A 21,810-nucleotide genomic window follows, 5' to 3' on the forward strand; every position below is an offset into this window, starting at 1 on the left:
CCCACTGTTGCCAAAGTGCTTGCTCATAGGGGGTCATATTGTTGATTGTTGGGTTTTTCTCTGTATCTATTATTGTACGATCTACTGTACAATATAAAGCTCTGTGAGGCGACTGTTGTTGTGATTTGGTGCAATATAAATAAAATTGAATTGAATTGAATTGAATTGAATTGTTCACACTGCTGACTCATGACTGTGTAGCAACACATAGTTCAAATCACATCATTAAGTTCGCTGATGACACGACCGTGGTGGGTCTCATTAGCAAGAACGACGAGTCAGCGTACAGAGAGGAAGTGCAGAGACTAACGGACTGGTGTAAAGACAACAACCTGTCTCTGAATGTTGACAAGACAAAAGAGATGGTTGTTGACTTTAGGTGGACACGAGGCGACCACTCACCGCTGAGCATCAACGGCTCCTCTGTGGAGATCGTCGACAGCACCAAATTCCTGGGCGTCCACCTGGAGACGGCCCTCGGCTGGTCCCTCAACACCAGCTCCCTGCACAAGAAAGCCCAACAGCGTCTCTTCTTTCTGAGAAGACTGAGAAAGGCCCGGCTTCCACCACCGATCCTGACCACCTTCTATAGAGGAACTATCGAGAGCATCCTGAGCGGCTGCATCACTGTCTGGTTTGGGAACTGTGCCATATCAGACCGCAAGACCCTACAGCGGATAGTGGGAACAGCAGAGAAGATCATCGGGGTCTCTCTCCCCTCTATTGAGGACATCTACACCACACGATGCATTCGCAAAGCCACCAGCATTGTGGCTGATCGGACACACCCCTCTCACACACTCTTCACACTCCTGCCATCTGGAAAAAGGTACCGAAGCATTCGGGCACACACATCCAGACTGTGCAACAGCTTTTTTCCACAAGCCATCCGTCTCCTCAGCAAAAAGGGACTGACTGATAAACACGCACACACACACATACACACACACTAACATTATCACTCAGCTTAACTCAACTACCTCAAAACATTGAGACTGGACTTACTAATCAACACAAGCACAAACACACTGACCTACACCACCAAACCATCGCACACACCAACCTGTAAATGGTCTTTTGCACAATATTATTACTGGACTTTCTGCACTAACTTCTGCACTTCCTAATTTTTGCTGCTACACTAAGGAATGTTTACTGTTCCTCCACTACCTCAACTCATCATCACAAAACCTTATTATTATGTTACGTTGTGTTTTTTTTTTTTGTCACACTGTCACTTGCTGCTCTTGTTTGCACATTTGCACGTGCACTTTGTTGTCTGCTGTCTGATAACAAAAAAAAAAAAGTCATCCTTAGAGATAGTTAGATAGTTTTTTGTTAATTTATGTTGTAATTTATGTTAGGTCAGTCTGTCTTGTCTCTGCTAGCCAGCTAACTAGGCCTCTTAGTTAGCTAGTTTAGAGTTTTCTGTTAAATTATGTTGTAAATTTATGTTGCATGTAGCACCTTGGTTCCTGGAGGAACGTTGTTTCGCCTCACTGTGTACTGTTAAACTGTATATGGTTGAAGTGACAATAAAGCCAACTTGACTTGAATTGAACTGAATTGAATGTCCTTCAAGAAGCCTGGAGAACTTTTCCTGAAGACTACTTTCGCTATAATAAAAAAAAAGAAAAAATTAAAGCAAAGGTAATGACTAGTTTGGGTGTTGTAGTCCTTTAATAATCAAGGAAAAGTAGTAAATCCACAATTTAAAAAAAAAATGCTTTTATTATAAATAATCCTGGTGTGGATTAGTTACTTACACATCAAACCAATGTTTTACAGGCAGAACATTGCTCATCTGAGTTTTTACAGACCCAGAGTGAAATTCACACAAGTTCAGCTTTCATTACCTGATCAGTGCGCCACTGAAGCAGACCCACTCTGCTCTGTCTTTGAAGATTCACCATGAGAAATTGGCATTCCTTGCTCTAACTGTCCACAATATGAAAGTCACAGGAAAAACTGACATGTCTTTTTTTTATGTTTGTTTGTTTGTTTTAACCCACTATGGTGCCACTTAAAATCCCTGTGTTTGAACAGTACACTTCAATTCTGCTTTAACAGCAATCCTTGATGTGCAGGGAAACATCAGGGTTAGCAAACTCACAACGCGAGTCTTCTTTCTCTGGGCCACATGTGTAATATTTATGTTTTTGTCCATCGAGCCACTCCATAGAGCTTCACCGCAAGTCATGATTAATTGCAGCAGAGAATAAACACCAGCCTTCAGACCAGCTGCAAAACAGAAAAATAAACACGTGGACAAAATGCATAAATTTGCTGTAATGTAAGTTAATAAAGTAAGTTACATACCGCAAAAGCCAATAGCTCCTCCAGTCACACAACCACTGTTGCCTTGGGGCAGACTGACAGAAGCGAGGCTGCCATATCGCGCCATCGGCCCCTCTGACCACCACCAGTAGGCGGCAGGTGAAGTGTCTTGCCCAAGGACACAACGACCGAGTCTGTCCGAGCCAGGGTTCAAACCGGCAACCTTCCGGTCACAAGCCGAACTCCCAACTCTTTGAGCCACGATCGCCCCAAAGTTTTCTCCACTTTGGATGCCTCCAGTGAGTTCTGGCAAATTCCACTGGACCCCAGCTGCCAAAAACTGACCACGTTCATAACTCCCATGGGCAGGTTTTGCTTCAGGCGTCTGCCATTTGGCATAACAGCACCCGAGATCTTCCAGCGGCTCATGAGCACTTTGCTCAAGGGCCTAGATGGGACTGTCATTGTGATGGACGACATACTGGTTTTCGGGGCTAAGAAAGAGGAGCATGACCAACGCTTAGATGCAGTATTACTGACAATCAAAGCATCAGGCCTTAAGCTCAACAGGTCCAAGCAGCTATGGCCTGCATGCTGCACTGTTACAGGACCATGACGGGGAGTTTTGGCCTGTTGCTTTTTGTTCTCGCACTCTCACAGATGCAGAGAAAAGATATTCACAGATTGAAAAAGAGTGTTTAGCATCTGTCTGGGCCTGTGAACGTTTTTCCCGCTACATCCAAGGCATGGGTCATGTATGTGTACAAACTGACCATAAGCCCTTGGTGCCTTTGATCAACTCATACGACCTTGACCAAACACCACTGAGATGTCAGAGACTGCTGATGCGACTGATGTGATTCAGTGTCACTGCTGAGCATGTTCTCGGTAAACAGTTAGTGGTGGCGGACGCACTCTCCAGACATCCACTGCATGGATGCTATCAGTTCGAGACAGACAGCCGGGTCAAGGTATATGTGAGCAACGTAGTGACAAGCAAACCTATCAAGTCACATAAGTTGGAGGAAATTCACAGTGCTACACAGATGGACCCAGAGCTTCAAAAAGCAATCATTTTCATCAGACAAGGGTGGCCTTTGAGAATGGCAAAGAGTTCATCACTGCAAGGCTTCTATGCAGCCAGAAGCCACCTTTCAGAATCAGACGGTCTAGTGCTCTACCACGATCGCATTGTAATTCCCACAGCACTCAGACCCAGTGTCCTTGACCAATTACATGAAGGCCACCAAGGACTAACTAAATGTAGAGAGCGTGCAAGATCAACAGTGTGGTGGCCCACCATTGGACTTCAAATGACACACAAGGTGAGATCATGCAACTTTTGCAGAGAGCACAAGCCTACACAGCGACGGGAACCCCTCGTGACTACTCCTCTGCCCAATGGCCCCTGGCAAACGATTGCAGTACTCGAAAAGACATTGTTGCCCAGTCCAGTCAATAGGGACACGGTTTGCCAAAGGGATGCTCCAAAGGGAGACTGAGGACTATCTCCTTTCTATGTTCTAAGGGCAGAATAATACCTTATCAGGACTGAGGGTAGTCTACCCCTGTGATGTCGTACGTTCTGACAACACTGTTTTATATTTAAAGTACTTTTGTTAAAGGGGAAGATGTTGTGAGATTTATTTTTCTTGTACTAGTAAGGCTACTATGGGGCCGGCCACTAGAGGTCGCTGGAACACTGTATGTTTTTGGAAAATTGATGTAGCCACGTACACTGGTGCTACAGTTCAATAAAAGTAGTCCGTGCTGAATAAACCCTGCATCTTATTGCCTCCTATCATGACAGAGCTTGAGCAAGATCTTACTATTTCACAGATGTGGCGTATGGCTGAATTGTGTAAGCCTGATTTATACTGTCCTCAATAAATCTGTGTTTGTTTAATATAGGGCAGAAATATGATAAAATACTTATAATTGTAGAGTTTGTTTTCATGGAAAGTGAGAATTTTTTTTGTTTTGAAACAAATAATAATCATTTTTAAATAATCTCTTTAGTCACAATAAATTTGCAGTGAGCAGGAACATTGTGCACTGAATTCCTGTTTTTTTCTAAATGTAGGTATTATCAGCATCCGATAAAGATCCTTCTCAAAAAAAAGTCTTTGCCAAATTTTAGACACATTACAGAAACATAAGAGCTTCTAAAAGCATCTTGGCCATTTGGCAGCTGTTGAAACACATCCAGACATATTGGAATATTAGGATATATATTATTGGACTGGAATATTAGAAACTACATGTGTATCCCCAGTCAAAATTGCACTCACACAGTAGTCCTGAGGAAATAAACATTTTTGTCTGTCTTTTTTGATAACTTGTAAAAGTCAAAGTTTCCAAAGAATAGATTCAAATGAAAAAAGAAAAAGAAAAAAAACTTGTGTAATTTATCAGGAGTGATCATACTAAATGCAAAACAGAAGCAAATGAACACACAACTGGGGTAGAATGTTTATTAGAATTTGCAATTAGCGATGTAACATTCACCTACATGACACAAAGGAAGTCATAAATATGCTAATATGCACAACTCTGTTGAAATGAGCTTCTTTCATCGGGGGATGATATCCACTGATATATCTCCATGTAGTTGGATAGGGATGAATGCACAGATACCTGTCACTCTGATGACACAGTAAATAAAAGTACAAAATAAACAGAGTCCATATCAAATATTTAGATACACGTAAAAAGAAATTAGAAACAAGTCAGAAGAGCACTGGATAATTAGCAAAAAGCAAAAAGTAAAGAAAAAAAGCTTTGTAATTCACTGCACTGCACCCGTAATAGTATTGTTTCCGCTCCTGTACACGGAGTAACAGTGCTAAGTTGGCAGATAAAAGTGCATGGCTTTTGTATTCAGATTAATCACTTTTTTAATCAGAAACCATACGAAGACGTGTGTGGATGCAGTATGTAGTTTAATTTTTCTGACAGTGTAGTCCTTATGAAAAGAATCAATGTACAAAACCATCACTGGTTAAGAGGTCATTTTATGATTTCAAAAATCAATGAAATTCTGTTAGAATTAAAAACAAGAGAAAGTAAAGTAATGAAGGAAAAGAAAGCAGTAATAACGCTATCACTGTACCAAAGTGGTGTTATGGTCATTATGTCATGCTCCATAAGTGAAGTCTGTTAAAAGTGGGAATCAGCTGTTCCACTTGTTATTCAGATGGTCACCGTTTTGTGGCCTGAGTTTGATGCGCAGGGAAGGGAGGAAGTGAGCTCAGCGAAAGGCAGTAGTTTTAGTTGAGGTGAATATGATAATGTTGATGGTGAGGATCCATAGTTGGTAATGGTAAAAGAGGGGAGGTCATGCAGCTTGAACCAGAGGAAAGTAAGGTCAGAAATGCCCTTGGAGAAGGAAGTTTCCATCACACTGCTGCCTCTGGCTTGGTGGCGCTTTAGGTAGGACACAGGACTGAAGAGGAAGACAGAACAAACTGCCTTGATATAGTTTCCAACATCCAAGAAGTTCAGACAGGCAATATTTCAAGAACAGAAAATGTCCCTGTTTTCCACTGTGCTGTGTAAAACGCTACAAAAGTAAGTAGAAGACTGTGTTTGCATTTACCTTTTAAGATGTAGTCGGTCAGCAGTGTAGGCACCTTCTCACTGTCCTCCTTCATGGCATAGAGTACTGCATGAAAAAAGCAGACAACAAGGCTGAATGTACTACTTCTGCCTTTTATTTGGCTCTATTACAGATGTTCTGGTGTGGTCTTACTCTTTGTGAGCATCTGCAGGTCATCAACAGATGGAGGGGTGCTTTTCTTCTCATATGGAATAACCGTGTTTAGGTACTGAAACAGAATAAAGGTTCAGAAGGCTTTCTCAGACTAATAAGAGAGTAATAAGTAGCCTCTGTTAATCTGAAGGATTACATTTCTCTCTTTTTCTTTTCTTTTAAATTAGACTTTTTTGTTTGTTTGTTTAAATTAGAATTTTGTTCAACCAAAGTGCAATCAAGCTAGTGAGTTACTTGTAGCTTTACATTACAAGTAACATGAGAGTAGTATCAATTTGTCAAGCTACTTTTGACAAAATATCATGAAATTCTGTTAAGTCATGGAGATGTGCCCTGGCATGACGTCAGCCACCTTCGTACTACTGAAATACTGGATTAAGCCTGAAGTCACCAGGATTAGTCCGGCTCCTGTTTTGCAGTATAGCTCTAAGAACACCAAACTTTGAATCTGAACCGTCCATCATTGCAAACCAATCTAAGTACCGAGAAAACCTCTGTCAACATACAGTATACAGTTGGAGATCTTCACCCTTACACCTGCTGGTCTTCTTTCCACAGTGCATTAGCTGAGTTCAGGCCAGCTAAGGTAGCCTTTATTTTCTTTGCACCAGTGAACCTTGAGAAGTCAAAACCATGTAGCTGGTTCCAGCTGGTGGTTGCAGCTGTTCACCAGAGGCATCTAACAGGCTTTCTAGTTTCAGGAGGTTCTCTGACACAGCCGACTGGCCATCCTTACGCCTAAGGATGGCCAGTCGCCTTACACTCACGGCTGACTACAAGAACCAACTGTTCACTTACCGTCTAATGAAACGAGAACGCCTAAATATGTCATTATATAATTTGCTCCATCTGTGAGTATTCATAATGGGTTGGCTCATCTGTGCATGTTTGTTTGGGTTTTTTTGTTTTTTATTTAAAACATTTAAACCTTACCTGCTTGTCATTCCCTGTGCTTCCAAATGTCTGTCTGATGCCTGTTTGTAGAATGTTGGAAATTCCCTCCATGCTGAAACGCTGTAGGACACACACACATACAAAGATATAGTGACCATTATTACAAACTACCAATTCATATGACAAAATTCATTTTTTAAATTATTCTTCAGCAGATTTCAGCATGGTATCATTGTGCAATTTATTGTATATATTGCATCCACTTCCTTAAGCCATCGGTATGCTCATATTAGTTCAGTAACAGAGAGTAAGGTACCAAGATCCAGACTCACAGCACTCAGACTGCTGCTACATCGAATGGAGAGGAAACCCATTAGGCAGTTTCTCTTTTGCTGGATAGGACTGCACTGGGCAGTTACTGTACATAGATGATGGGTCACAGCCACTTTATAATCTTTCCTGGAAGATAATTTAGAGGCTAATGGCCTTTAGATATCCATTATACTAACAGTTAAAGAGGATGGGGAAAGGAAGAGCTTGCAGGCATTCTTGTTTTACCTTCCTGTAATTTACAGTGAAAAGTTTAAAAAAGAAATCTGCACATTCATAAAATGCCTCATATTGTTAATATTTGAGATTAGCACCATTACCCACCTTAACAAGCATGGTCCCTGTCTTCTGGCCTGTGGAGCTATCGTTGCCTCCATTCACAGGCACTGTCCCTCCCCCCTGCAGGCTCATGGCCTTGTCCCGACGTCTGCGTTTGCTGCTGTCTCGTTGCTCCTTCTGCCTGTTCTGCACCTCCATTAGTGCCGTGATGAATGTGTTCTTCACCTCTTTCTCAAACTCCAGCTCATCACGACGAGCCAACTGGCTGACGAGCTCCTCTGAGTACTCACGGATGGCGACTTCCACCCGGTGCAGCAGCTCAACAAGCGCTGAGCTGGGCATCAGGCTCAGGCCTGCAGGATGGATTTGAGAGCGGAAAGGTTGTGGGAATCATTAGAGTTAAGCAGGATGCTAACAGTAAAATAATATTCTTTGAATAGTCTGACTATTGGGAATCGGTGCCACTGTGACAGTATTAATTACCAGTAATGTATACTAATGCGGCCCAGGGTAATTTTGCTATATGAATAAGGTACTGTTGTATGAATAACATAATGAGCAGTCCCTGATGATAGCTCAGCGTATAAAGGAAGGAAGTGCAATCAGTATTTTGTAAAAAGAACACAAACAAAACAGCAGCTTGGGAGAAACATTTCTGACAATGCAGCTGGTACAGTGTAATCATTATATTACATCGCAGATGCCTAAAGACGTTGTCTGTGGCTGCTCATACTGTAATGCTTTAGCTCAACTGGGAAGTTTTTTTGAATTACAAATTTGATCATGTAAAATGCATGTTGAGGCAGAAAATAATATTATATTACACCCACACTAGATATAGTGCCATAACGTCCATTTACTGCACGTAAAGTCTCCACCATTTAAAAAAGAATTGTGAAATAACAAAATGAATACATGAGTGAATATCGATTTTGAAATTATTATTTTTATTTTTATTTTTATTTAAATCTCTCTAACTGCAATTAAATTTCACAATAAGACCAAGGCTCTTTAATTAGTATACACTTCCCCCAGATACTTGAAAAAAATAATTTTATCAGCATTATTAAATACTTAATTTCCTAAAAAACACGTTTGTCTTTGATCCATGTATCCATTCGTCCACTGTACAGTATTTACTTGTTTCATATAGTAAAATTCCCGAGAAAAAAAGAATGGTGTTAGAGAGTGTTAGCCAGTTATTTTAAAAAAGAAGACAATGTGAACAAAACAGCTGGTTTCTTCATGGTTTTGCGTAACTATTTTTAAATCCCTGTAGAACGGAACCGTGTAAGCTAGCGCAATAATTTTTTTTGTATATGAAACCAGAGGAGTTTCCTTCCACATATAGCTTTTCAAAAATTGCATAAAAAAATGCACTTTTTTGCAATTTATGTAGTTACTATGGACTTAATGCATACATATTATTAAAATATGGGCTATAACAGTTGTATTGATGCATAGCAACTTGAAATACTCCCAAAAATGGCACTACAGCATGTAAAAATATAAAGTAAGCTCTTGCGGCCTTGGTTCTATGGTAGGTCTTAAAGGGTTAAACATGAGGTGTTTCCACCACTTTGGTACATGTGACCAATTTGCAAGGTGATTATTGTGCAGGGTGTTCATATTATGACACACATATCGTGTCAGTCACGGGGCAATTTTTTTGTCATTACATTGCAACTGTGAATCTAAACTATATAAAAAGGCTTTTGACTCCAAATATCTATCTGTATCTGTAACCTTTTGAGTGCTCTTCTCAATGGTGGAAAAGTAGAAGTACAAATAGCGTAAAAGTAGCTGAAAACCACTAAAATATGGAAGCAACATTTAGATATAGTAGCCAAAAAAGAAAGGTTTATTTTACTCATTTAGTGTTGTGGGTGGCTTAATTTATTGTACAACCACCATTTTACTTTGTTTTTAATATGGTGATTTCTCAGTGCAGCCAAAATTTCATGTTTGCTAAAGTTAGCTTGGTAATGCTAACTGACATAGCTGATAATCCCTGCACAGATGCGCATGTGCTGCATGTTTAATGCTGTTTCTGTTGATGTTAACTAATTATTATTTACAGTTTTTAGTTGTAAAGAAAAGTTATTGACCTCTTAAACTCTCATCTTCAAACTAACTAAATGAGATAACTAATGTACACAGATGGATAGTTATAGTTGTATTTGAGACTTATTTTTCCCTGAACATTGTATCTTTGCGTTAGGTTTAAATGGATTCATGTTGGAGCTTTTATGAAAAGGGTGATTATAGTTTTTAGCTTTAACTGATGATAATACCAAATAAGAGTCACACCTTTGGTATTTTATTACTATCTTGAGGTATGTACCTTAATTTTGACCTAAAGGATGACTTTAATAGGAAATTATCACATTTCTGACATGCTACTTAACAGAAAATATGCACTTGTTATGAAGTCTAGTCTATTATATCTAGTCTACGAGGTAATCCTGAACGATAGCATTAGAATAAATTAGTTAAAACAGCTCAGTCAGGACATTGCATAAGTCAAATGAAAATAAGAAATAACCAGAAACATGGATTATTCACAGCTTTACCTTCATAGGAGCAGTTGTTGTTTGAAGCCTCTGACAGCTGCCTGATCTCTTCTAGCAGGGACAGATTGGTCCTGGAGGAGGAGTGACTGACCTCTTCCTCCTCATCCTCCTCAGTTTCACCAGGATCTGGAGAATTCTCCATCATTTCAACTATCTCCTCAATGACCTTGAACACAGAAATGGAGGGATTCACAAATAAACAAGCTGACCAATCTGTTTAAAGAGTTTACACCCTACAAGCATGACTGAGGATTTATCTATTAATGAGTTTCTGTGGACTTTACTTTTGTGTTTCTGTGTTTTTAACTAGATTTTGTTATTGTTTCTCCCTCTTTTAATGTTAATGTACTTATTTTTATTTTAACTTATTTGCATTTTTCTGTGTAATTTTGAGTATGTATTACTTTAAGACATTTTGGGGGTGTCCCCCTTTTAATCTGTAGTGGTTCAGTCCAGAATCTATTTGGGCTGTGGCTTAACCAATTAGCCAATTAGCCAGTACCACCTCGTTAAATTTAATTGGTCAACTTGTTTATTTGTGAAGGTGTGATTGGTCCACTTGGATTTTTTCTGTTTCCTGTTTTTTATTTAAACACAAACTGTTTGACATTTTGCAATGACGCTGATGAAGGCATGACGCTGATGAAGGCCACAAGCTGAAACGTGTTGGTCACAAAAAATTTGCCGTTCACTTGATTTTTACACACACACACTCAGACCTGATCTGCTGTGATAAGAGGTTCTTCATTCAGGCAGTTGGCATTGTCGTTCTTCTCATTCATCTCCTCCTCCTCTTTTTCATGAATCTGCAAATGATAAATTATGCCAACAGATTACTGTGGTGAGGATGCCAGCAAGAGTCAAATGCTGATGTCTTTGCATTGGAGTAATTGATGAAAATACACATTCAAAAAAAAAAAAATCAATTGGTGTGTTTGAATGACAGCTCATTCAGGAGTTGTGTTCATTTTTTCCCTGCTCTGTCCAGCAAAAAATGGTAGACAGATTCACTTTGGCAAGTAGAGTAGTCTGCGTGAGCGTGCTTGTGTTCATAAAGTTTCTCCATTTAATGTTTAATAATGGGTGTCAGGAGCTCAGCCCCATCCCCCAGGACCTGAAGCAGTAGACCTGGGCCCCAGAAATGTAGAGGCCCTCCAGAGCGTGAGAGCCCCAGGTGGACCACCACAGGGACAACCGCAGTTCCCACTCAGAGAAGAGCAAAGGAGAGCCCTGGGGAGGGGTCACCCAGCAGCCACAGTGCAGACGCCCCAGGTGACTGCAGCGACAAGCTCACAGACTCCACTGGCTACACCGGAGCAGACCAAGCCCGAGACCCAAGGACACCCCAACCCCCACCAAGAGCAGACAAATCCAGGGGGCCCAGGTCCCACCAAGCAGCCACCAGGAACAAGCCAGTACAGAACCGAGCTTCCAGACCCAGATACCGAGAAGTACCAATGCACCAGCAGATGGGGGCAACAGTCACTGGCAGGGAATGTGTCAGGGGGAAATAGGCCCCCACACCCGAGGGAGCCTGAGATGTTCTAAGAGAGAGGGGGAGGGTGACATGTACACATAGACAAACAGGCAGACACACACCCTCTTTGGAGACACACAGAAATGGATGCCGTACACACACTTTATACTCCCAGGTCCAAACACCAATAACCCCCAGATAGGCAATCAGCCCCCAGATTCAGGAGATGCCTCCCCTTCAGTCTGGGGTGGAGACAAGCAGACCATCCTGGTCCCCACATCAGGAGAGCAGCCCTCCAGCCCAGACCCCAACTGGCCACTTGAGTTCATTTCTAAGTCTGATGTTTAAATATTTAAAAGGTTTTACATAATTTACTGTTACATTACTATCACATTTTAAAAACCACTTACTCATTCCATTTTTAAAAGCATGTAAATAGACTGCATCCTGTTTACGTGTGGAATTGAAGGAGGAGGCTAGAGAGAGGGTGTCTGTCTCCTGAACCTGAACTGTGAGCAGGATCCACAGGAGGAGATATTTTTGTGAAATATCTTTACTCCTCACAACGTTTCCTGGACCTTTTACGTTAGTGATACATGAATCACCTCTGGTGGTCCACAAAGGTACTGTAGATGGGCTACAGCACTAACAGAACAGTTTGAAATGACTCGCAAGTATATTGAGTTAAATATTTTTTATAAATGTATTTATCGATATAAAAAGTGAATAAAACATTCGAATAGGAGCTGGTTAGTTTGTGATATTACTCATTAGCCTGACCTAAATTTGATGCTCTTGTATTGACGTTTGTGTCCCAGTGGCAGATGGGTCACTATGACTGAGCATTAGCAAGCTATAGTGAAACAGCCTATGTTTTTATATTTTTCAAATAACATTTGAGAAATACATCACTTTCTCTTGAACTTTTATTGAAGATGAATTTTCTGATTTTTAAGTTGGCTGCAGCGCTCTTGACTTTGATCATGGCTGCTCTAGCAACGTTCAAAACTTATGGGTTTCCATTAAGCCTCAGCTATACTTTGTCTGTGGTGCTATTGAGCAAATAGATAGCATGATCACATATGATGGTGCATGTACCAAACATTTTTTTAATTAAGCACTGTTACCATACGTTTTATTATCAACTTAGCATTTAACAGTTTATCCATTCCTCCATGCTGATACAATAATGAGAAAGTGATAAATATCCATGTTACAAAAGGAAAATCTATTTTGTGGCTCAACTCATTTCGAGTTAAATAGAACCACATTTTTATAATATTTAAAAAGTGTGGCAGGAGAAACAATCAGAGGTATAAATGCAGAGAAAAGATTGTCCTCACAGGAAGCTGTCATATGTTAAATATTTTGTGTCTCTCTAGGTATAAAACTTTTAGCTTGAAGGCATGAATGTGATACATTTCCACAGCCACCCTCTGCTCCTGTGATAACCACAGCTCCTCTGGCCTTCACCAGTCCAAACATGGCGTAGAACACTAAGTGTCTGCTGTCCAGCTGAATCTGACAGGCAATCAAGGAAACAGAGGAGGAGGAGGCAGAGCTTAGCTGAATGCCAGACCAGTCACGAGTGGTCAGGCATGCTTTCAATTGTCAGCATGAAATGAATTTTACAGGAGCAGAAACTAGTCATACAATTCATTTTAGCACATCGAGATGGAAAATAATGACACACAGCATTTGTCTTTAAGAAAAGCATCATTATTATCCTTACAAACACAGAAATTAGTGAATGTAGTTAACCATTCATAGCAAGCGAATAGACCAACATGTAAATATTTGACTGTGAGGTGAATTTTCTGGGTCAGACGTGTTCATGTAAGGATGAAATGTGTAAACAAACATTAGAGTGGACCAGAGAATGAGCTTCCCATTCATTCAGCACCCACATTACACCACAGTGCTAAGGATGCTCATCAGAATAGTTTGCTATCAGTTCAGTGTATTCGTTTATATTTAATACTAATTTACAGCAAGAGTCATCTCAAGGTGCTTTTTTACTATTGATGAGAATAAAAATTTGCATATAAATAGTGCAAAGCTATTCCTACATGTATATTATATTATATTAATTAGATTTAAACTAAACATGAAGGCGTGGCATGAAATGTACCTCCTGGTCAGAGATATTGCCGTTGATTCCTTCCGAGTCGGTGCCGTCCCAGGTGGCGATGTAGTTGTCAGTTAGAGCATCCCACACACTGCAAAACAACACAGACCCATGTCAAAATGCAAACCTACTCAAGCAAATATCAAAAAGAAGTATAAAGACACAATTTTTGCCCTCAGCTTTTGCCCTCAATAGATTTGTTTTTCTGATTGTAAAAAGCCATGTACTCAGCCCTATGTTCAGCATTCTTCAACTCAGTCAATATTTCATTGTGGTGGAGTTCAGGGCTGCAGGGCAGCAGTGCACAATAGAAAAGAAGTGCAGCTTACTACGTGTTAAACGGTATCCGCAGCAGAGATTTAGATAAAGTTCCTCACATCATTGTACAAAGTGTTCTCCAACTCTCCCAGCGTCTGTCTGAGGCAGAGTGAAGTAAAAACTGGGAGAGAAGTGTCCTTTGTGTCTGAGCTTGTGTGTGTGTGTGTGTGTGTGTGTGTGTGTGTGTGTGTGTGTGTGTGTGTGTGTGTGTGTGTGTGTGTGTCACTCAGAGGTTGGCTGAGGCCTGTTTCCCTGCTCCCAGTGGCACTGCCTCTGCCTGCTTACACAGTGGACTCCATTGAGCTGGCAGCTTACCTCACCAGTCATGCCTGTGTGTCATGGCTGCTCACACCAGGCCAAAGATTAGTTCTAGTTTTCCTAAAAGTTAACAGTTTTCAGAGGTATATTTGTTGCCAATGCGATTCTAATTTGCAGGATCATTAACAGCTCTGGTCGCAGAGTTTGCCTTTTTATATTAATGTGGCAGTACGCTACAAAGTGATTTCAAGTGCATTGGTATTGCTTTAAAACTAAAGAGCTTAAATCAGAATACAGGGGAAAAAAACTGCTTAGAAGTGTCAACAACACACCACAATCACACTGTAGACACAGTGCACAGCTGCACTGAGTGTACTGTAAGTGTTCAGGCAACATGCTGTAACTTGCACTGTACTGTATTTTCTAACTGTTGGATTTCTATTCTGTTATACAGTATTAAGGACCTTCTGACCAACAAAATATACTGTGCACCCCTTCAGGATACCAGATTTTAACTAACTAACTAATATAACTAATATCCTCGATGCATGAAGGAGCGTTTCCGCAGGTCCTTCCTCCCTGCAGCTGTCAGACTGTACAATCAAAACAACAATCATAGATGTTTACATCTGCGCTTTAACTACAATAATTTAATCAACCGATTTACACTACAACCTGGGTTTGCCTCTTATCTGTTGTTAATTTTATTTAATTTAATAACTGTACAGTACTCTGTTTATAGTAACTATTGTCCTTAATGTAAATGTGTAAGAAAAAATGTGTATATTTCTGTTCTGTGTCCTGTGTACTGTTTGTTATATATGTGTCTTTCTGGCTGCTGTTACAACCAAATTTCCCCTTGTGGGACAATTAAAGGATAATTCTATTCTATTCTATTCTATTCTATTCTAATATATTGTTACAGGATACAGTATCTTATTCTATATAAGATTTTTATCTAATCTTTCCTTTCTTTAACAGCCTTGAGCTAGTCGCACATGCTTTCAAATCCAGATGGGATTACTGCATTTAGTACTGCACTAATATCACAGATGAGTATGTGCCAAGGGCAGTGCTAGTAAGAACATTTTTTACTATTTCAGCCTGGTTACACACTGAGTCTAGCTAGCTGACTGGTGGCTGTAGCTTTATATAACACTTCAAGTGGTACCAGTCTTCTTATGTGATGCTTTTTCCTATAAATAAAACTGAAGAATTGAAATGCAGTAAAGCCAACGTAACCAGTCACAACCACATCAGAAACCAGAGCAGCACATGAAGAGCACGTTCTGTGTTTATAAGACATGGTTGGTCATCTGGCCTACAGGGAGTGGAGGTCCATGTTCCAACGCTGTCCTGCTGTGTTTCCTGGCCTGCAGCCACACAACAGGAATCATTCTGTTTAAATTTCTAGCTCTCCATCAGCTTGACAGATTCACTCAAAGCTGAGTTTCAGATCAGGGACTGCAGGGATTACTCCAAAATGTGCCACATAGGGTTTTCAACCAAGCTGCAGATTTAGACTGGTGATTAGTTTTGTTGGTGTGTCAGCTTCTCCTGTTTGCTCCTGTGTGACATAACAAAACGCAAACCTTCCAGTTTCATTAACACCAGTACCACCTCTTCATGGGACAAACTCTTCTGAGGAACATGGAACACTCATGTATGTCTGATTGAAATGTATTTCTTATGGTTTCCTTATTTATGACACTAGTGTATCAATCCACCCACTGCCTTTCACTCTGCTCTGTACTCACTCAGAGCTTTATTAACCAATAAAAGCTCACTTTTCTCACCAGAAATTAATCATTGCTCAAAGTCATATAATCCTTTCCAAAAAACTCTGCTGTCACACCTACAGTCAAGCTATATTTAGCATGATTCAGAGAACGCCTCAGAAGCTGCTAGCAAGAGGAGGAGGCTCTGGCAGTCAGAGGAGAGGCAGAGACTGGGACAGAGCCAAAGCCAACTGAGGCGTACGACGCTGCACGCTGAATAATTCAGCATGCAGCCTGACATGGTGGAGGTGGGGAGGGTGGGGTCACAGTGCTGATTGACTGCATGTTTGGGGATGTTGTGGTCTGTGTGTGGAAATGTTTTGGCTTTTGTTCCAGGCTGCCAAGTCGTTTCAGCCTCCAGTGTGTGTGTTGTAAATGGAAGCATAATGAGCATATTGCTAACTGATTAACATGAAAGGCTGTTCTTTTTTTTATGTCTGTTGATATTCTACCTCCTGTATTTCTTTAGGGGACTAGGCATGTTTCTAAAAATGTTCTTTCATATACTTTCTATGTCAACATAACTGTAGCAGAGATCCTGCAGGTTCACCAAGGGACAGAAAATTTAAAGACAGAATATAGATTAATAACTTTTTCACTCAAACATTATTTTTTTTACGATAATTCCAAATAAAACAAACCCTTGTAGACTGTATCTGCAGTAACAGAAACTGACTTTATTTTTTTTCTGTTTTTAAAGGGATTTTAGCTGGGTTTAGAATTGGTGCCTCAAGTTAAGCTCAAATTGTTCTGGGTTCGTTATAGTTTACACACTGAACAGTGTCACATCCTTTATTACCACAGCTGTTTGGAAATACACAGTAACAGATGACTAAAGACTGAAAGATTCCAATAAGTAAACCTTGCTTCAGATATTGTGTCACTTACTCTTCATCTTGCAGTCGCTCCTCGTCCTCCTGATTGTGTGACTGGTTGCGTATGGGCGCCAGGCCCTCCGTCTTGGTGTTGTAATTGTGGAAGCACACATTGAGCTTCTCGTCAAACTCATTTACCAGGTCCTCCATTGACTTGAAGCTCATCATCTCAGAGAAGTTTTCCAGTTCAGAGAACTCCTCACGGGTGATGGAGGCCAGGGGGACGGTGGTGGTGGTGGAGTAGGAGTCGTTGATGAGGCTTTGGTCCATCTCATCCATCCTACAGGGCCGGAGGTCCTCAAACTCCTCATCTAAGCACACAAGAGGGGCTTCCATAGTGTCCCCTATCAAGTTAATGTCTGAGTCCTGCAGGAAACAGAGTCATGCAGCATTTAATGAACTGATTTTGCTGAATTTTGAAGGGCTTTTAAATTCAAGACATTTTAAGTTTGAGCATATGTTGCTTAATAAGCCAAGGCCACAAATGTGTTTAAAGAAAAGACCTGGTCAGTCACAGCACAAAGGTTTTTCGTGATTTCCATCTGTCCCCATCTGCTTTATTAACCAGTGTCCCAGAAGGATTTATCTGGTCTAGCATAAATCATGCCTCTCTGTCCTCATGTGGAATGACACCAGCACGTCTAGACAAAGAGGAGATAGAGGTAGGTGTGCCAGAAGGGGACCAGGTCCCAGGGGGGACCGAACCAGTTTGCTTTACTGGTAAACCAGTTAATTAAGTACACCAACAATGATTTAACTGATGAGCGCTTCAATATTCTGGGACATGAAATTATAGAACCATTTGACAAAGTACATTGTATATTATAATCGTGCTATTTTTGTGTTGGTCAAAGCTTTGCTTGATATACACTGAAAAAATACTGAAAAAATAATTTTGGATTACATGAACATTTTCCATGCAGTTTTATTACATAATTGAACTGTAAAATATTTAATGGAATCTGGCCAAATCATTGGTGTCTATTCAGTTTATACCAAGCACATTTTCCTTAATGATTAATTATTTGAATTAAAAAAACAAACCCAAACCTTTGATTCCATACATTTCAGCTGATTATTATTTTTTAATGGTTGTTTAAGAGCAATTTTAACCCACACCACAACCTTTCCTGGACATAACCATGCTTTTTATTACCTAAACCTAACCAATCAGGTTGAGATAGCATACATAAACACTAGGGGTGCAACAATACTCGTATCGATATTGAACCATTCGATACAGTGCTTTCGGTTCGGTATGCATATTTATTGAACAATACAAAATGTTTTATTTATTCGATCAACTTTTCTTCTGACGATGCTGTCTGTGTTGAGCGCTCAGTGGATCTGCGTTCGACTACTCCGCCTAGGCTGCACTGTCGAGCGCAGATCCACTGAGCGAAGCGCAAGCTAGCAAGACAGAAGCTAAGCTCGTTGCAACATGGCAAACTGAACCTCCCCCACCCTCATTCAGATCTGGCCTTTGGAACTATTTTGGTTTTCATGTGAAGCATAACCCTGATGGTAAGCGCGTCATGGACAAAAGTCAAACAGTATGTCGGATGTGCCACGCAATGCTCAATTGGTGGGAACTAGTACGCTAGCGCAGTTAGCTTGTTAACCTGTTGACACCATCCAGCCCCACGCAACGGACGATCCGAGTTAACTCGTTAACGGAGATTTGCCGCATTATGGCGTTAATGTCATTTTAACGAGATTAACGCTGACAGCACTAGTGGGAACACAACGAATATGACTGCACATTTACGCCGACATCATCCTAGTGCAAAGACAAGTGGAAGCAGACAAAAACAACAAGCATGCATGCTACAAACTTTACCCGAGTCATTTAGACAGCCGTTAGCACATGATTCTCCCTATGGGGACCTGATATGTTTAATATGCTGCTGAGAGTATAGCCCAGAAGAAGCGTATAGTATAGCTTTTATTTTGGAAAGAGACATTTCTCTGTAATAAACTCTCTTTTCCAAAGAGTGATTTCTCGATCAGATAGATTAATTTTTTTTATTATTTTGTTGTTTCAGCAACATGAAATTTAAAAACTGTACTTTTGAGTTAAAATATATATTTATAATTTTAATAAATGACAAATTAAAAAGGCATGAACATTTTTTTGTATCGAAAAAATATCGAACTGTGACACCAAAGTATTGAATCGAACCGAACCGTGAATTTTGTGTATCGTTGCACCCCAAATAAACACATACTATACTGCTACTATAGACATACAATATAAGGATCCATATAATATTGATACATTTCATTTTCTGTTAATTAACTAAACTAATTAACTATCAATGTATCGTTTGTTCACAATAAATGTTACCTGAAGACGTTCTTCTCATTCAGATGGACTGACTCATGTTCCAGTAGTGGTACAAACATATAGGTAAGGATCATTTTTTAACACTATCATAACGCTTTTACTTCAGACTTCAGAGCAGTATTTCAAAATGTTTTAGAAAATAAACAAATTTATTGGTAAAATTTTACTAAAACACAAGTGACCATTAGAGTTTCAAATTGCAGCTTTTTTGTGTTGATTGTTTTATTATAGTACCGTATTTTTCAGACTATAAGGCGCACTTAAAATTATTTAATTTTCTCAAAAATCGACAGGGTGCCTCATGTATTAATTCTGGTTGTGCTTACTGACCTCGAACCGATTTTATGTGGTACACGGCATGGAAAAATATGTCAAAATGTTTTAGTACGACTTTGGTAAGCTACGAAGCTGCACCGCTTGATGGATTGTCAGAGTATTACGGCTACGGTAGTCAGCCTCGCAGAGTAATACGTACTGTGCGAGAACATAATATTGTGGTATCTGTATAAGGACCCCAAAATGGCACCTGTTAAGAGACATGCTTACGAAGCAGATTTCAGTCACGTTTTGTTATAATTCCGTGTGCCTTAAAGTCCGAAAAATACGGTATTTACCTTGGTATGTTTCATTTTTTCCTGTGAAATTAAGCTTAGCTTCAGAAGAACAGAGAAAACTTACAGGATGAGGTATGTTAAATGTTCCCTTTGAGAAATTAGTTCTCAGATTCTTATATTCAAAAGTTTATTCCATTAGTTTGTGGTTTAGCTTATGTTCCAGAGTTGGTGCCTAGTGTCAAACTTGATACCAAAATGTGGAAAAGATTAATAGAATTTATCTATTTAAATTGGTGAATTACTGTTACTGTTTACACAGTTCGTAGTAAAAATATATAAATAAATATCATACTTCAGTTAACTTAACTGAAGAGTAAAACCAGTATACACTGATAAATGTTAATTAAAAATAGTATGTGTATGTGATTTAATTTAATAAAACCAGAGAGAGTGAAGGGTGCTGACAGTCAGTGCTGGAGTACATCTTTTCTGACAAGTTGTGCTTTGCTCAGGCTGCCTGACGCAGTGTCAGACAGCAGTGAGGACTAATTTAGCTCCTTTGTGCTTTGCTGGACTGTGGCCTGGCGTAAATGGGTAAGTACAGAGAAGTCCATTTAAAAACAAGCTTGTTCGAGCCTCTTCCTTCTCATCGCTGCACTCAGCAAAGTGCTGCAGCCGGATATCGTCTTTCAGAATCTCTCCCTTACTTTCTTACTCTCCTCACTGTGTAGCTCGCTTACTTTGTTTGTTAGTGATCTCCCATTAATGGTCTTAACTCTTGTTTCAGTCCACACTGCAGTAGAAGACAAACACATACACATGTAATGGTGACTGACAACTTGTGTCTGTCAATAGGCCAAATTAGGTGGATCTGGTCTCCCAAATAAGGAGCACAGACATGGAAATTAGTGGCTGACTCAAACCTCGCCGTGGGGACTCTTTGTAGGAGGAATTGATGAACTGCTGCTTGAAAATCTGGCAGGCTAAGAACAAAAATTGCAAATTAAATTTCTTAAGAACACTCGTCCCATCATGCAGTAGCCTTTCTGCTTACTGCTGGGTCAGTTTAAGCTGGATGTGGAATATTTTGCCATGGCACAGGAAAGGTGGGAGTTTACAGCATCCTTAAAAATGGTGACAGTATAGAGATGGAGCTGTTAGAGATGTGCAGGTACCTGTATCTGTGTGTCAGCTTTTTTTGTATGTGACCTTCACAGAGAGTGGTAGTGGTCTCAGGTGTGCATGGAAGTGCCAACTGCCTGAACTCATCAGAGGTCATTTAATGCAATGGAACCAAATCTCTAATTCTATTTTTGAGTAGCAACTGCTGAATCAGACAAATCAAAGAGCAGCTCCCTTGCTCTTTTTTTCTAAAGAATTCTTTTATCCTCATTCTTTTGCTCAATTCATTTGAGCATTTTCAAATGATGCCTTGTTAAGTGCTTTTAAAAATAATAGGCTGTGGTGTATTAAGAATATAGAATAAAATGTCACATCTTTTACAGCAATCATTGTTTTAAGCTTATAAAAAAGTCATATCAATGTGATTTTGTCCCACATAAACTGAAAAGGATTCCTTTTTAAATCAATATTTACTGCCATGACAGAAATGGAAATCAAGCAAGTGCATGTCATCAGCTCATCAGAGGAAGGGGAAAAAAAGAGGTAATGGGGGAGGGAGAGAAGAGAGGAAACCATGGTTACAAGGCAAAGATGGTAGCAAGATGCAAACGAGGGTCCGGAATAACGGGAAGGACTGGAAGAACAGACATCGGGATTAGAGTGCAGACAAGAAGACAGATTACCTGTGGTTAGAGGAGCCGTTTTTGTCCTGGCGTGGTGTGTAGGCAGGATCTTCTCAGAGAAGAAGAACAGGCACCTCCCTTCACAGCAAAACCCAGAGATGAGCAGCAGCAGTCGCATTCATTCCAGGGTGAAAAAACAGAGCGA

At 40.1% G+C, this 21,810-nt stretch overlaps 1 protein-coding gene across 7 annotated transcripts; it reads right to left on the reverse strand.

Moving 5' to 3' along the window:
• Positions 1 to 4,737: 4,737 nt before the first annotated feature.
• Positions 4,738 to 21,799, reverse strand: fez1 (fasciculation and elongation protein zeta 1 (zygin I); the record flags this gene model as incomplete). Of its 7 annotated transcripts, none has more annotated exons than XM_082549239.1 (10): positions 21,666 to 21,799; positions 16,973 to 17,325; positions 13,734 to 13,821; positions 10,845 to 10,931; positions 10,126 to 10,291; positions 7,598 to 7,905; positions 6,983 to 7,063; positions 6,029 to 6,104; positions 5,876 to 5,941; positions 4,738 to 5,722 (listed from the first exon to the last, which is right to left on the reverse strand). In XM_082549239.1, exons 2-10 carry the CDS (start codon positions 17,293 to 17,295, stop codon positions 5,706 to 5,708), a joined length of 1,212 nt encoding a protein of 403 aa, XP_082405365.1. In that variant the 5' UTR covers positions 17,296 to 17,325; positions 21,666 to 21,799. The 7 variants fall into 7 exon arrangements, with proteins under 7 accessions (XP_082405365.1, XP_082405364.1, XP_082405363.1 ...); XM_082549238.1 differs by lacking the exon at positions 21,666 to 21,799 and adding an exon at positions 18,800 to 18,885; XM_082549237.1 differs by lacking the exon at positions 21,666 to 21,799 and adding an exon at positions 18,010 to 18,036.
• Between the last annotated feature and the right edge of the window lie 11 nt (positions 21,800 to 21,810).

The sequence above is a fragment of the Aulonocara stuartgranti genome (assembly GCF_965226115.1).
Source record: "Aulonocara stuartgranti genome assembly, chromosome: 10".
In the NCBI taxonomy this organism is placed as follows: Eukaryota; Metazoa; Chordata; class Actinopteri; order Cichliformes; family Cichlidae; genus Aulonocara; species Aulonocara stuartgranti.